Below are 14762 nucleotides of genomic sequence, written 5' to 3'. Positions count from 1 at the left end.
AACCCATCTGGGTAGTGTGTTGTTGGTGGGGGAAGGAGGACAGGCTTAAAGCATGCTCCTCCCACAATAGGCTGACTCACCCCTCTTCACACAGTCTGGAATAGAAGCAGCTGGCTGGGGCATCTCTCCTACCACTTGAAGAAGGGGTACGACACCGCAGAGAACAGCCTCCCCCTCAACCCTGTCTATCCCCCTTGGGCAGGAATCAGTCCTCCCTGTCTCTGTCCCTGTACTATTCGACCTCAGAAGAGCCTTAGGCTTTTCTGAATTTCAGCTTCCCAGCCTGTATGAGGCACTAGGGGGACCCTGCTATGACCTCTCATTGGTCTGTAAAGAGATGACTCATTTTAGAGCCCTGGGTGTGTGCCCAACATCCCTTTCCAGGTGACTCAGTTTCAAGTCAGAAACCACCCCCTGTACCGTACTAGACACAAGGGTCTGACTCAGGAGCTAGGTGGCAGCTCACCCCAAGGGGCAAAATACATAAAAAGCACCTGTGACAATAACTTATCCTACAAAGCTGTGACTGATGATACCAAGCTGGGTACCACATGCCTCATGTACATGAGATCATATCAGCTAGCCTGGTGACTACAAGCAGAGGCTACAGGCCGGCAGAGCTCTGAGCCTCAGTGTCCCCATTTGTAAAGTGGGGTCATGGCATTCCCTCTTACTCAGGGTTAGTGAGAGAGAAATGCAGTGAAATTGTGTCTGTAAACAGCTTGGCACAGAGCCAGTACAGAACAAGAGCTCTATACATGAGAGAAATTTCTTATAGAAAAACCATTCTTTTCAAAATTTCTGTGACGTGCTTACCATATACTTTTCTAGGCTCTGGGGACACAGCAAGAAACAATACAGACAAAAATCTTTGCCTTCTTGGTACTGGCTTTTGGTGAGGAGCACAATAAATAAGTATATGTAATAAATAAATGAGTATATGGCAGAAAGTGAAGAGGAACTCAAAAGCCTCTTGATGAAAGTGAAAGAGGAGAGTGAAAAGGTTAGCTTGAAGCTCAACATTCAGAAAACAAAGATCATGGCATCTGGTCCCATCACTTCATGGGAAATAGATGGAAAAACAGTGGAAACAGTGTCAGACTTTATTTTTTTTGGCTCCAAAATCACTGCAGATGCTGATTGCAACCATGAAATTAAAAGACGCTTGCTCCTTGGAAGGAAAGTTATGACCAACCTTGATAGTATATTAAAAAGCAGAGACATTACTTTGCCAACAAAGGTCCATCTAGTCAAGGCAATGGTTTTTCCCATGGTCATGTATGAATGTGAGAGTTGGACTGTGAAGAAAGCTGATTCCCGAAGAATCGATGCTTTTGAACTGTGGTGTTGGAGAAGACTCTTGAGAGTCTCTTGTACTGCAAGGAGATCCAACCAGTCCATTCTAAGGGAGATCGATCCTGGGTGTTCATTGGAGGGACTGATGCTAATGCTGAAACTGCAATACTTTGGCCACCTCATGCAACGAGTTGACTCACTGGAAAAGACTCTGATGCTGGGAAAGGTTGGGGGCGGGAGGAGAAGGGGACGACAGAGAATGAGATGGCTGGATGGCATCACCGACTCTGTGGACATGAGTTTGAGTGAACTCCGGGAGTTGGTGATGGACAGGGAGGCCTGGCGTGCTGTGATTCATGGGGTCGCGGAGAGTCGGACACGACTGAGCGACTGAATTGAACTGAACTGAACTGAATATGTAATTAGGTGACACTTGTTACAGAGAAAAATAAACCTGGGAAGGGCAGGGAGAGGAGGGAAGGCTGTGCGTTTAAATAGGGTGGTTCAGAGAACTTCTCTGATGGTCCAGTGGTTAAGACTCCTCACTCCCACTGCAGGGGGTGCTCATTTTTTGATCCCAGGTTGGAATCTGATGCTGGGAAGGATTGGGGGCGGGAGAAGAAGGGGACGACAGAGAATGAGATGGCTGGATGGCATCACCGACTTGATGGACATGAGTTTGAGTGAACTCCGGGAGTTGGTGATGGACAGGGAGGCCTGGCGTGCTGTGATTCATGGGGTCGCAAAGAGTTGGACATGACTGAGCGACTGAACTGAACTGAACTGAACTGGAATCTAAGATCCCACAAGCCACTTGGTGTGGACCAAAAATGAATAAATAGGGCAGTCAGGAAAGGCCTCATTGAGCCGACTTCATTTGAGTAAAGATCTGAAGGAGGTGAGGGAAGGAACTACTGAAATAGCTGAGGGAAGAATGTTTCAGGCAGAGGGAACAACCAGTTCAAAGTCCCTGCCATGGAAGAAAAATAGGAAAGAGGTTAATGGCAGAGTGAATGAGGCAAAAAGGATAAGATGAGGTCTGGAGGTAAACAGAGCCAGCTCAGGTGTGCTACAAGGAGTCACTCATGAGTCACTCAAGAGTTGGACACGACTGAGTGACTGAACTGAAGGTTCAAATCTATACAATTTATATGTATGATCCTTTTTTTTTTTATTTTACCTCTTTAGCTGCATAGGATCTTAGTTGCAGCACACAGGATCTTCCATCTTCTTTGCATCACATGAACTCATTAGTTGTGGCATGTGGGATCTAGTTCCCTGACCAGGGATCAAGCCTGAGTCCCATAAATTGGGAGTGCAGAGTCTTGGCCATTGGACCACCAGGGAATTCTCAGATGTGTGATCTGGACTCACTGCTTTGCCTTTCTGTGCCTCTGTTTCCTTCTTGGTGCAATAATCCCACCTTTTAAGATTTTGGGTATAAAATGGTAAGTGCAGCTCCTGGGACAAAGCAAGTACACAAATGTGTTATTGTAAGTAAATAAAAAATCCCCATAACAACGCTTTTTACAGATGGGGAAACTGAGGCTCAGAAGAGACAAATCTGTTGGGAGAGGTCATCCTGGAAGTCAGTGTTGGAACCAGGATTTGGCCTTAAGACAATTTCTTTCACTGCTCTGGGCCACAGTTTCCCAGTTGGTAAAAGTAATTTGCTACTGTGACACTGAACACACCTTTTCCCAAACAATAAAGTAACGTATCCTCATTTTACAGATGAGCAAACTGAGTCTGGGGCTCAGACAAGGGGTTGGGAGCGGAAGTTACTCCTTCAAGAGGACGCGGCTAGGAACTATCAGAGGCGGGTTTCAACCGACGCAAATGGAATTCCCAAGTCTCTGAAAGTCCTTCCCGGCGCTGCGTGAAGAATGAGCGGGCTGCTGGACTCGGCGACGGGGGTTACAGGGAGACTAAACTTAGCCAGTCGAGGGTGTGGCGAGTTTGGACTAGTTGCGAGGGTGTAGCGAGGGATCTACTCGCCCGCGATGAGGACACCAGGGCCACAAGCACGACCTGTCAGGGACGCGCAGTCCACCAGCCGAAGGAGGTGGGCGGAGCCAGACAAGCCTCGTCCCTTGCGTCACGTCCGGCGAGGCGGGGCTTCGGGGCTTTCCCCGGGAGGGAGTATCGGTTAACCCCTCCGTGGCTGGGCGGTCTGGAGCTCCGAGGGCCGGAACCCGCGAATTGGGGCTCCCCAGCCACACCCCTCGCGGGATTTAAAGGGACAGGAGGGGCTGGGCCCCGTCGAAGCCCGAACCTTGCGAACGGGCATGAGGCGCTGCCCGTGCCGGGGAAGCCTGAGCGAGGCGGAGGCCCAGGCGCTGCCGGCGGCAGCCCGCCTGGGACTGGCGGCGCCGCGAGGGGGCCGGCGGCGGCAGCCAGGGCAGCAACGACCTGGGCCCGGAGCAGGGGGCCCGGTGGGGCGGCCGGAAGGGGGCGGGCCCCGGGCCCGGACCGAGGAGTCCAACCTCCACACCGAGCCCGAGAGGGCCGGCCTCGGGCTTGAGTCGGGGGCCGACGGACGGGCTGAGCCTGAAGCAGCTGGCCTCGGAGCGGAGACGGAGCGGCCCAACCCAACGACGGAGCCAGGCAAGTCCATTCTCCGGACACATCCAGGAGGGAGCAGCCACTGGTCAGAGCTGGAGACAGCCGGTGACTGGACGGAGACTGGGACAGATGGCTTTTGGGCTGATCCACACAGGACTGACCACCAGTCTCAGCCCCAGAGGGATAACCTCTGGGCACAGCCAGGGGTTGACGGGCACTGGACAGAACTAGAAATACATGGGTCACAGACCCAGTCAGAGAGGGCCAAGCCCAGGGCTGATAACCTCTGCACCCACCAGAACAGGTCTAACGTCCGGATCCAGCCAGAGGGGGTCCCTCTCTCAACAGAGCGGAGTGCTGACAGCTCCTGGAAAGAACCGTTCCCCGAGGGCTCCAGGACTCAAAAAGGTACCGAAGACTCCTGGACGGAGCTGCGCACTGATGGCTCCCGGATACCACAGGACACTGAGACAGCCTGGAAGCAGCTTGACCCCGGTGGTTTCCCAACACAAGATACGGATGGCTTGTGGTCACAGCCCGGCACTGACGGACCCCAGACAGAGCCTAGGACAGACTGCCTTTTGGGGGAGCCCAACCAAGATGACTCATTAGAGGAACCAGAACACAGGGAGCTGGTGACTCACCTGTACTCTCACCTGGAGGGTAGCCCCCTGACCCCTGTGCCCCGCCTCATTATCACTCCGGAGACCCCTGAGCCTGAGGCTCGACCAGGGGGACCCCCATCCCAGCTTGAGGCAGGCAGTGGTGGCTTCTCCTCTGCCTCCTCTTTCGACGAGTCTGAAGATGACGTGGTGACTGGGGGCGGAGGTGCCAGCGACCCCGAGGACAGGTCTGGGGTGAGTGGGACCCACCCCGCCTTTGAGCCAGACCCCCACAGACCTCATAGCCCACCCCCCAACTCCCCCACCCCTGCCTTTCCTTTGAGAAGTTCTCTAGAACTCCACCAGCAGTTTTATCTCCAGGCACCTCTTCCATCCACCAACCTCTTCCCTCTGACAGTAGGGTTCCTAGCTCTCCAGGCGCTCTCCTCTTCATTCTCTCCTTTCCCCTGCCTCCAGTCCTGGGGTCGAAAATGGATGGCTGCTGGCCGACTTCATGGCACCCAGGAACCCCTAAAAGTTGTGTGAGTCCTGTGAGTATATACACATGCTTTTGCAGCAAGGGTCTGTGACTTCTGTTGGATCCTCTGGACAGTCTGTGACCCCCGCCAGACTTTAAAGAATACTAGTTTAGGGAAACAGGAAGGGTGCACTTTCTACCCCACTTTGCTTAGTCTGGGGCCTGTAGCTGCCTTAAGGGATCATCAGCCTTCAACACCCCTAAGCTCATTCACTTCTGTAGGGAGCAAGTGCCCAGTATTTTTTTTATCATTCTCAAAGGGCTGTGTGAACCCCAAACGCTAAGGGACCCCAGCCAAGGACTCTCCCATCTCCCCACTGCATTGCTCCCAGCTTCCCAGGGTGCTCCTGCAATGTCTTGTTTACATCCTCCATCCTTAGCTTTGGGTGCGGTTCTCTGCTGGTGAATCAGGAGGGCTGGTAGGGCAGGTTCAGGGAGGGAGGGTCAGTGCAGAGGCAGGTATGAGAGCCTCCCATGGGTCAGTCTGCTGGATCCTCCCATTGTCCTGGGGCCCCTGGCTGGAGTCTGCCCTGAGCCCCACTCACCCCACATGCTTCGCTCTCTGAACATGCTCACACATGTGGCTGCAGATGTAAGAGACAGACCTGCCCCATCCTGCCTGCACTGACCCTCTGGGGCTCTGCTGTTGCTCTTCTCTCTCCCTATTCCCTCACCTCCTTGGCATCTCAGAGCAGCTGAGCTGGAGTGAATGAAGGAAAAAAAAAACTCTCGAAAAGCAACAGCTCTTACTTGCTCATGCCCAACCCTGTGCCAAGCTCTTTTGTTGATTTATTTTTTGGTTGCAGCTTGCTGCACAAGGGATTTAAGCTCCTCAATCAGGGATCAAACCCGCTCCCCCTGCATTGGGAGTGCAGAGTCCAAACCGCTGGTCCGCCAGGGAAGTCCCTGTGCTGAACTCTTTGCTTGCATCAACTCATTTAAACTTCACAGCAGCCCTATGAGGTAGATTCTATTATCTCCATTTTACAGATGAGGAGACCGAAGCACAGAGACTCATCCAAAGTCACAGACCTTGGAAGACACAGATTCCAACTTTTCCTGAACGCTAGGCACTTTTTCTAAGTACTGTATATGTGTTAACTCGTTGAATCTTTCTAACAGTGCTGTAAGTTTGGGATTATTATCTCCATTTTACAGAGGGGACACTAAGGCCTAGAGAGGTGAGATCACTTGCTTAGAGTCGGCCTCGTCCAGTCAGAGCCTGGATTCTAACTCAGTTCTGACTGAGTTGAAAACCCAGGCATTTTCACCCCTATAATGTGTGGATCCATTCCTCCTCATCTGCCTTCCTCTGGAACCTTTCTGCCTTCAGTGTTTCCACATCCCCTAGAATCTGCCTCCAGGGCCCAGCTGTGACTAACATTTGAAGGTGCCCAGCTCCAGAGTCTTCCATGGTTCCCCAGGGCTTTCCTGATAGCGACCAGGAGTTTGGTCCTGAGTTCAGAGTTTCCTGTCTCCAGTCTCCTTCCTCTGTTCAGCTTCCCTTCTCCCCTCCTGACCCCTTCTGCTGTTGCAACGGAGCCTAAGTACACGCTGTTCCCCGAACACACTGCTGCCATCCTGCCTCTGATTGTTGCTCAAGCCATTCCCACCGCCCAGTATACCCCTCGCTTCCTGCTCCCTTCATTTTGAAATCCCATCTGACCTTGAAGACCCAGCTACTTTCTTCCTTTCCTCCCTGCTTCCTTCCTTCTCACGTGCATCCTCCTAATCAGGCAACAGATAGTCCCCAAGTCCTTGCTATGTGTTTGGCTCCATGTTGGTTTTGCCAGGAACACAGCAGTGACCCAGATGCTGCCTGCATGGAGCTCCCAGGCCACTGGAAGGAGACAGACCCATCACCAGGCAGTGACAGCTCAGAAGAGTCAGGGCTGGGATGGGGGAAGCCCAAGGGTTCTGGGAGTCCAGAGAAGGTGACTGACCAGACCTAGGGTATCAGAGGGCCTCCTGGAGTGCGGGGGGGCGGGACATGTGAGCTGAGGGCATGATGAAATCTGAGACAGCCCAGATTAACCATCATATCTAAGAAAAAAGAGTGAGATAAAGAAGATACTGAATCTGCTTATGATTAAAAGAAAGAGAAACACACTTTCAATCAACTTCCTTCAACCCAAACTATATTTTTGGAGCTCTTATTCTGTGTCAGGCCATGACTGGGAACATGCTTGTAACCATGGCAACCTCAGTTCTGCCTTCAATCAAGGCTTGTAATCTGGCAGGGCTGTGCTGGATAATCCCAGGGCAATGGAGGCAGACCAGAGATAGAACCCCAACACTGCACTGTGTGATGTAGGCAGGTGACTTCACCCCTCTGAGTCTGTTTCCACCCCTGTAATACAGTCAACAATCCTCCTGGGGTGGTGTTTTTAGGATTAGGTGGGTTATGCCACACTGAGCCTTTGTCATTGTACCTGGAATGTTCCAGGTGCTTAGTAAACAGGAACCTTCATTCATCACCTCCTCTCCATGGCTGGCAGCTGGAGAAGGGAGGGAAGAGCCCTTCCTGAGTCCTGCAGTCCAACTCCCTGGTCTTTGTTTGATCTTCCCACCATCCATCAGATGTCTGCTAGGTAACGGGGCTTCAGGGTGTAGGAGATAACATGACTTTGACCCTCAGGTGGAGGGAGATGAGCCATGTAGTTTTTTTTCTCTGGACGCAACTCGTTTTCCCAATCCTTGCTAAGAGTTTGGTGTGCGCTTGGAGTAGAGAAGGTATTTGTGTGTGTGTGCTCGCGCGTGCACACTAGTGCTAAAGAACCCACTTGCCAATGCAGGAGGCGTAAGAGATTCGGGTTTGGTTCCTGGGTCAGGAAGATCCCCTGGAGGGCAGGGCAACCCACTCCAGTATTCTTGCCTGGGAAATCTCATGGACAGAGGAGCCTGGTGGGCTAGAGTCCATAGGGTCACACAGAGTTGGACAGGACTGAAGCGACTTAGCATGCATGTGTGCACGCACACATGGGCATGTGTGTGCATATGCAGTGACCTCAGGCACTAACCGGTTCTCGAGATGCTCTTGGTTGAGTCAACAGGATACAACCCAGTCCTTGCTTCTCTTTGCTTCTCTGTTTTATTTGCTGCTGCCGCTCTTTCTCTGCATTATGTTTCATTTTCTTTCTCTGTCATTACTGTGTCTCCCATTCCGTTTCTTTCTCTTCTGGTAACTCTGTGTCAGTGGGAGGAGGTCAGGACTGCTGTAGTAACAAACAGCGCCCAAACTTAGTGACTTGGAGCAACAAAGGATTTTTCTTCTCTTTTGGCTGTGCTGCTTGTGAGATCTTAGTTCCCTGACCAGGGATGGAACATGGGCCCTCAGCAGCGATGGGAGAGGGGAGGGGCCCCTGCTCCATGCTGTCTTCACTCAGCTCCTGTTTCTTTTCCCACAGTGCCCTGCCCCGCCTTCTTTAATAGGAAAAAGAACATGGAGTCACTCACTGGCTTTAAGACTCCACTTAAAAGTGACACTTCCACTCACATTTCATTGGCTAAAGCTAAGTTCAAGAGGGCAGGGGTATTGCTGGTAGGGAGACAGGCCTGAGGTCTTTGGTGAGCAGCTGTGAGGGCTGCCACAGTCTCTGTCTTTGTCCCTGTCATCACTTTGTCCCCTGTCTCTACTTCTCTCTCTCTGTTGTTTGGCCTCTATCCATCAACTCCTTTATCATTTTCCCTGGAAGATCTGACTTCATTCAGGAACAGCAGGCTTCCCCATTTTTGGAGTGTGTATGTCGTGGAAAGATTTGGGGTGTTGCTGATGACGACAACGAAACCCAGCCTATCTTTACTTCTTTGAGAAAGACAGAGAGACACAGATACAAAGTGATCACACTGAGGGTCCCTGGTGGTCCAGTGGTTTAGACTCTTTGCTCCCAATATAGGGTTCGATCCCTGATTGGGGGAGATCCCTTATGCTGTGCAGCCAAAAAGAAAAGTGATGACACTGAGATGAATGGAAAGGGACTCTTCTTGCCTTTGCTGAGGCTTTGGGGGGTGCTTATGATTACTAAAGTAAGTGAGTTTCGCTCACCCCAGTGATCTTAAGCCCAGTGATCCCAGGAAGCACCCCCCACTGGCCCTTGGAAAGACCCCAGGCGGCCCCTTGGTTCCCTCTCAGGGCATTTGCCTCATCCCCCTCCCTTCCTGGCCTCAACCCTGACCCCACCGTCTCTGCCCCACACAGAACAAGCCATGGAAGAAGCTGAAGACAGTTCTGAAGTATTCGCCCTTTGTGGTCTCCTTCCGAAAACACTACCCTTGGGTCCAGCTGTCTGGACATTCTGGTGAGAGCGGGCGGGGAGAAGGGTGGCTGAGGGGCAGGTCGGGCTGGGCAGAGATGCCTGGGCGGGAAAGAGGTCCCCCATCTGTAAAATGGGCTTAGTGACAGTCTCCAGTTCCTGGAACTGTTGTGGCACATGCTCTAGGCCTGGGCCGGGCCATTCATACCTCAGGATCGACGGCTGTTTCCTGTTAGCCTGGTGTCAGGGTGGTGGGGGGCAAATCTTTGACCATGGAGACAGAGGGGCCTGAGCTTGAATCCGAGTTCTGCTCTTTATTTGTGGATGGCCCTGGGCAAGTTACTTTCTCTCACTGGGGCCCTACCCCTCCTAAATGGCAATTACCAGTCCCTGTCCCCATCCTGTGTCTGGAGCAGAGTAGGCCCCCAGGAAACAACAGCTATGGGGCTTCCCTGTTGGCTCAGTGGTAAAGAACCTGCCTGCTGATGCAAAAGATGGGGATTCGATTCCTGGGTGGGGAAGATCCTTTGGAGAAGGAAATAACAAGCCTCTTCAGTATTCTTGCCTGGGAAATCCCATGGACAGAGAAGCCTGGTGGGCTATAGTCCATGGGGTTGAAAAGAGTTGGACTCAATTTAGTGGCTAAACAACAACAAACAACAGCTTTAATGTCCGCCCCACTCCCTACCCTGTCCAGGACCTAGCACAGTGTCTTAAGCACATAGTAGCATGAAGCCAAGCATCTAGCATTTTTGGTCAAGGGCTAGATAATAAATATAAAGTACTCAACTCTGTTTTTGCAACATATAAGCAGACATAGATAATGTGTTCCAATAAAGCTTTTTTTTTCTTTTTACAAAAACAGGCAGTGGGCTGGACTAGACAAATTGTTCCCATCAACAAAGGGAAGGGAACTTATCTTCCTGTTCATCCTCAGATCTGAGTTAGAGAAAGGCAAAGTCCCCACCCCCACCCCCCGCCAAAACTGTCAACACAGGCCTGCCATCTGTATGTATCCTAGTTACTATTGCTGAATTTAAAAAAACCGAAAACAGAAAATTCAAAACTTAGTGGTTTAAAAAACAAAACAACTTAGTGGAATAAAACAACCATACTATTACACTCATAAGTTTTGGGTCAGGAATTCAGACAGAGCATAGCAGGGATGGCTTATTGCTGCGCCATGATACCTGCGAATTCAGCTAGGACAATCGAAGCCTGCAGACTGGAAACCTTTGGAGAGTCATTCATTCACACACCAGGCAGTTGATGCTGGCTGTTGGCTGGTTCTCCGTTGGGGCTGCCAGCTGGAAAGCCCATGTGTGACTTCTCTGTGTGGCAGCTTGGGCTTCCTCACAGTATGGTGGCCTCAGCAGTCAGATTTCTTACTTGGTAGCTCAGGACTGAAAGGCAAGGGTCTTTAACAACGAAGTGGAGGCTGCGTCTCAGACTCTGAAGTCATAGTGTTGATTCTGCCATAAGAAGCAAGATTCTGTCAGAATCAAGGGGGGAAGAATTAAAGAATTAGATTCCACTTCTTGATTGGAGTGGCAAAATTCTAGAAGAGCATGTGGACATGAACTCCTCTTTAATCATCCTATACATATGATGAAAACAAAACAAATGCCCCAGGAGAAGGGTTCATGATTACCATTACAGACATTTTGGAAAATATAATCTGAAAACACTATCTGCCTCAGTAAAAATTTGTCATTCTAATCCACACTATCTGCACGGCCCAGGAAGTGCCAGATTTGTGAATTAACAAGGTCCGTTTGTTAGCACTCTGGGACTCCAGGCTGAAACAAATGCGAATCTGCTCTGGAGAGTCATGCTCTTGACTCAGCTCTCACAAAAGTTCTCACCGCTGAGCGTGAGCTCATAATCCAAAATTACAAAACAAATGAGGACATAGTGTGCTGGGAGTCTGACTCTGTTTAAACAAAAATGCAGAACTAGGCCCTTCCTTCACCAACTCTGGCCAAGATTTTTTTTTTAAATTGAAGGATAATTGCTTTACAGTATTTTGTGGTTTTCTGTCATACAACAAGAATCAGCCGTAGGTACACCCATGTCCCCTCCCTCCCAAAACTCTCTCCCATCTCCCTACCCATTCCACCCTTTTAGATTGTCACAGAGCACCTGTTTGAGTTCCCTGAATCCTATAGCAAATTCCCATTGGCTACCTGTTTTGCATATGGTATTGTAAGTTTCCATGTTCCTCTCTGGATACATCTCACCCTCTCCCCTCCCCCCATGTCCATAGGTCCATTCTCTATGTCTGTTTCTCCATTGCCTCCCTGAAAATAAATTCATCCTTTTAGATTCCATATATATGCATCAGTATACAATATTTATACTTCTTTTTCTGATTTACTTCAATATAATAGGCTTTAGGTTCATCCACCTCATTAGAACTGACTCAAATACATTCCCTTGGCCAAGATTTTGAGAGCTGCAGGGAGGGAGAGAAAGTTTTGCAGACGTGTCAGGCAAGATGATGGTGGCCAGGATCTGAGACACATGGGGAGGGGGCTCATTCAGTTTCTGACCCTCTTGTTGATGGCTGCTCATAGGGAACTTTCAGGCAGGAGAAGATGGTTGGATTCTGAAGCGTTTCTGTCAGTATGAGCAGCACAGCCTGGAGCAGCTGATGCATGACCCCCTGCGACCTTTTGTGCCAGCCTACTATGGCATGGTGCAGCGGGATGGCCAGACCTTTAACCAGATGGAAGATCTCCTGGCAGACTTTGAGAACCCCTCCATCATGGACTGCAAGATGGGCAGCAGGTAGGTTCAGGGGCAGCCGTGGGGCAAAGGTGAATGGTTGGGTGGACGTTTTTGAAGATAGCACCAGACCGATCTTTTTCTTTTTAAACAATACTTAATTATTTATTTTGCATACCAGGTCCAGCTTGTGGCATGTGGGATCTTTAATTGTGGCATGTGGGATTTAGTTCCCTAACCAGGGATCAAACTAGGCCCCCAGCACTGGGAGCACAGAGTCTTATCCACTGGACCACCAGGGAAGTCTTAAGCCAGTCTTCAAAGTGGTTGTACTAGCGTCCTTTCCCACCAGCAGTGTATGAGAGTTCCAGTTGTTCTGTCTTGTCATCAATGCTTCGTATTACCTGTTTTACTACTTTTAGCTATCTTGGCGGATATCTCTTTATTGTTTTAATTTCTGTTTCTCTGATGACCAAAGAAATTAAGCATTGATTAGTCATTTGGATATCTTCTTTTGAAAACTGCCTATTTTACTATTTCGTTTTGCCCATTTTTTGACTGGGCTCTCTTTTTGTTATAAATTGTAATTCTTTATATATTCTGGATACAAGTCCTTTGCTGGAGATACAAACACACACACACCATTCTCTCTCTCTCCAACTCTCCCATTTCACCCTCTTAATGTCTTTTGATAAACAGAAGTACTTTTAATGTAGTACAGTTTATCAGTTTATTTCATTATGGTTAGTAGCTTTTAAAGAAATCTGCCTACTTCAAGATCACGATGATCTCCTGTGTTTTCTTCTACAGGCTTTGTTTTTTTAAAAAATTATTTATTTATTTTTGACTGTGCTGGGTCTTTGTTGCTATAGGGGCTTTTCTCTAGTTGCAGCGAGTAGGGGCTACTCTCTAGTGGTGCACAGGCTTCTCATTGCAGTGGCTTCTCTTTGTTGCAGAGCATGGGCTCTAGGGTGGGCAGGCTCAGTAGCAGTTGTGGTTCCTGGGCTCTAGAGCACAGGTTCAATAGTTGTGGCATATGGGCTTAGTTGCTCTGTGGCATGCGGGATCTTCCTGGACCAGGGATCAAACCTGTGTCTCCTGCATTGGCAGACAGATTCTTTACCACTGAGGTACCAGGGAAGCTCCTACAAGCTTTGTTTTAACTTTCACATTTAGATCTGCAATCCATCTAGATGTAATTTTTATATATGGTGTGAGGCAGGGATCGAGGTTCATTTTCCCTTTCCATATGGATATCCTGTTGACCCAGTACCATTGATTGAAAAACTGCTCTTTCCCCATTGAATTACAGTGCCTTCCTTGTCATAAATCGGGTGAATGTACCTGTGTGTCTGTGGACTCTGTCCCAGTTCATTGATCTATTTGTCTATTCTTGTGCCACACTGTAGTTTTATAACACTCCTTGATATCAGGGAGTAAAAGTCCTCCAGCTTTGTTCTTCATAGTTTCCCTTGTTACATCCTTTGTGTCCCAGGACCTACCTGGAGGAGGAGCTGGTGAAGGCACGAGAACGGCCCCGGCCCCGGAAGGACATGTATGAGAAGATGGTGGCTGTGGACCCAGGGGCCCCCACCCCCGAGGAGCATGCCCAGTGTGCGGTCACCAAGCCCCGCTACATGCAGTGGAGGGAGACCGTGAGCTCGACCTCCACCCTGGGCTTCCGGATTGAGGGCATCAAGGTGAGGCCCAGGAGCTGCCGGCCTGTTTCTGTAGGGCTAAGAGCTAGGTCTGAGACAGAGGGACAGAAAAACCAACCAACCAGGATGTCAGAAAAAACGGGCAAGATGCCAGATTTGGAGAGCTAGCAGGAGACCGCAGAGGATGGAAAAACAGGCTGGGAGAGGTCTGCGTCTCTGTTCCTGCCATGTCTGTCACAGACCAAGTTTTGTTTATCCGCCTGCCTGAAAGTCTCTTGATTCCACCTTCTTTCCCCCTCCCCGAGGCCCTGTCTGAGTCCAGCCCCATCTTTTCCTACCCCAGCCTCCCTGGACTCCCAGATGCTGGACTCACCCACTCTGGTCCATCATCTGACATAGCAGCTAGATGGGCTTTTTCCTCCTTATGCAGAAAAGTTTTCTCTTTCTTCTTTTTTTTGTAAATTAAATCTAATTGTGTGAATAGCTATCCACCACAGTTTGAAAGTCAAAATAATGTAAAAGAAATCTCTCTCCCAACCCTGGTGCTCTCCTTCCTGTTCTGTGCCCCCACCCCGCCAACCCCGCACCTCCTCATGGGGAACCACTTGATCAGTTACTTATATTTCTTCCTGTATATGCAAACAAATGCAGCTTACATTTTCCTCCCTTTCTTACAAAAGATGGCATGGTTCTGGTGCGTTTTCCTTGTCATTGCAGAGAGAGAGATTTTCCTCCCTCCCTCCCTCCCTCCTTCCTTCCTTTCTTTCCTCTCTGTATTAGCTCTCTGTGGGTGTGCCACAAGCCCCTATAGGTGGCACAGTGAAGCACTTTCATCTCTTTGAAAGGGCCCTCCCGTCTCCTGCCACAGGCCACCTGCACATGCTGTTTCCTGTGCCAGGACTGCTCCTCCCCTTTCCCCTGGCTGACTGACTCTCAGCTACTTTCCAGTCTCCTTCCAAATTCCACTTCCTCTGGGAAGCCCTCCTTGATTTCTGTGCTACTAGTTCAGGGCCTCTCTTTACCTCCTTATAACTTCCTATACTCCCTTATATTATCTCTTTTTATGATGATCTTATTCAGTATCTGCCTCCCTCATCTGATTACACCTGTGCTGTTACCTCTG

General features: G+C 49.9%; 1 protein-coding gene across 1 annotated transcript in view; it reads left to right on the top strand.

The window, feature by feature from the left end:
* Positions 1–3438: 3438 nt before the first annotated feature.
* ITPKC (inositol-trisphosphate 3-kinase C) overlaps positions 3439–14762 on the top strand; it is a 17964-nt gene continuing 6640 nt past the window's right edge. The window contains exons 1-4 of the mRNA XM_055412106.2: positions 3439–4718; positions 9200–9299; positions 11831–12044; positions 13477–13681. Of these exons, the coding sequence (XP_055268081.1) occupies positions 3585–4718; positions 9200–9299; positions 11831–12044; positions 13477–13681 (1653 nt within the window). The 5' untranslated portion in view covers positions 3439–3584. The remainder of the gene's footprint in view (positions 4719–9199; positions 9300–11830; positions 12045–13476; positions 13682–14762) is intronic.

Source organism: Moschus berezovskii, chromosome 22 (genome assembly GCF_049115385.1).
Source record: "Moschus berezovskii isolate FMDL1 chromosome 22, NW_MosBer_1.0, whole genome shotgun sequence".
In the NCBI taxonomy this organism is placed as follows: domain Eukaryota; kingdom Metazoa; phylum Chordata; class Mammalia; order Artiodactyla; family Moschidae; genus Moschus; species Moschus berezovskii.
Note: the sequence above shows the minus strand (reverse complement) of the source record. Positions and strands in the feature narration are given on the sequence as shown.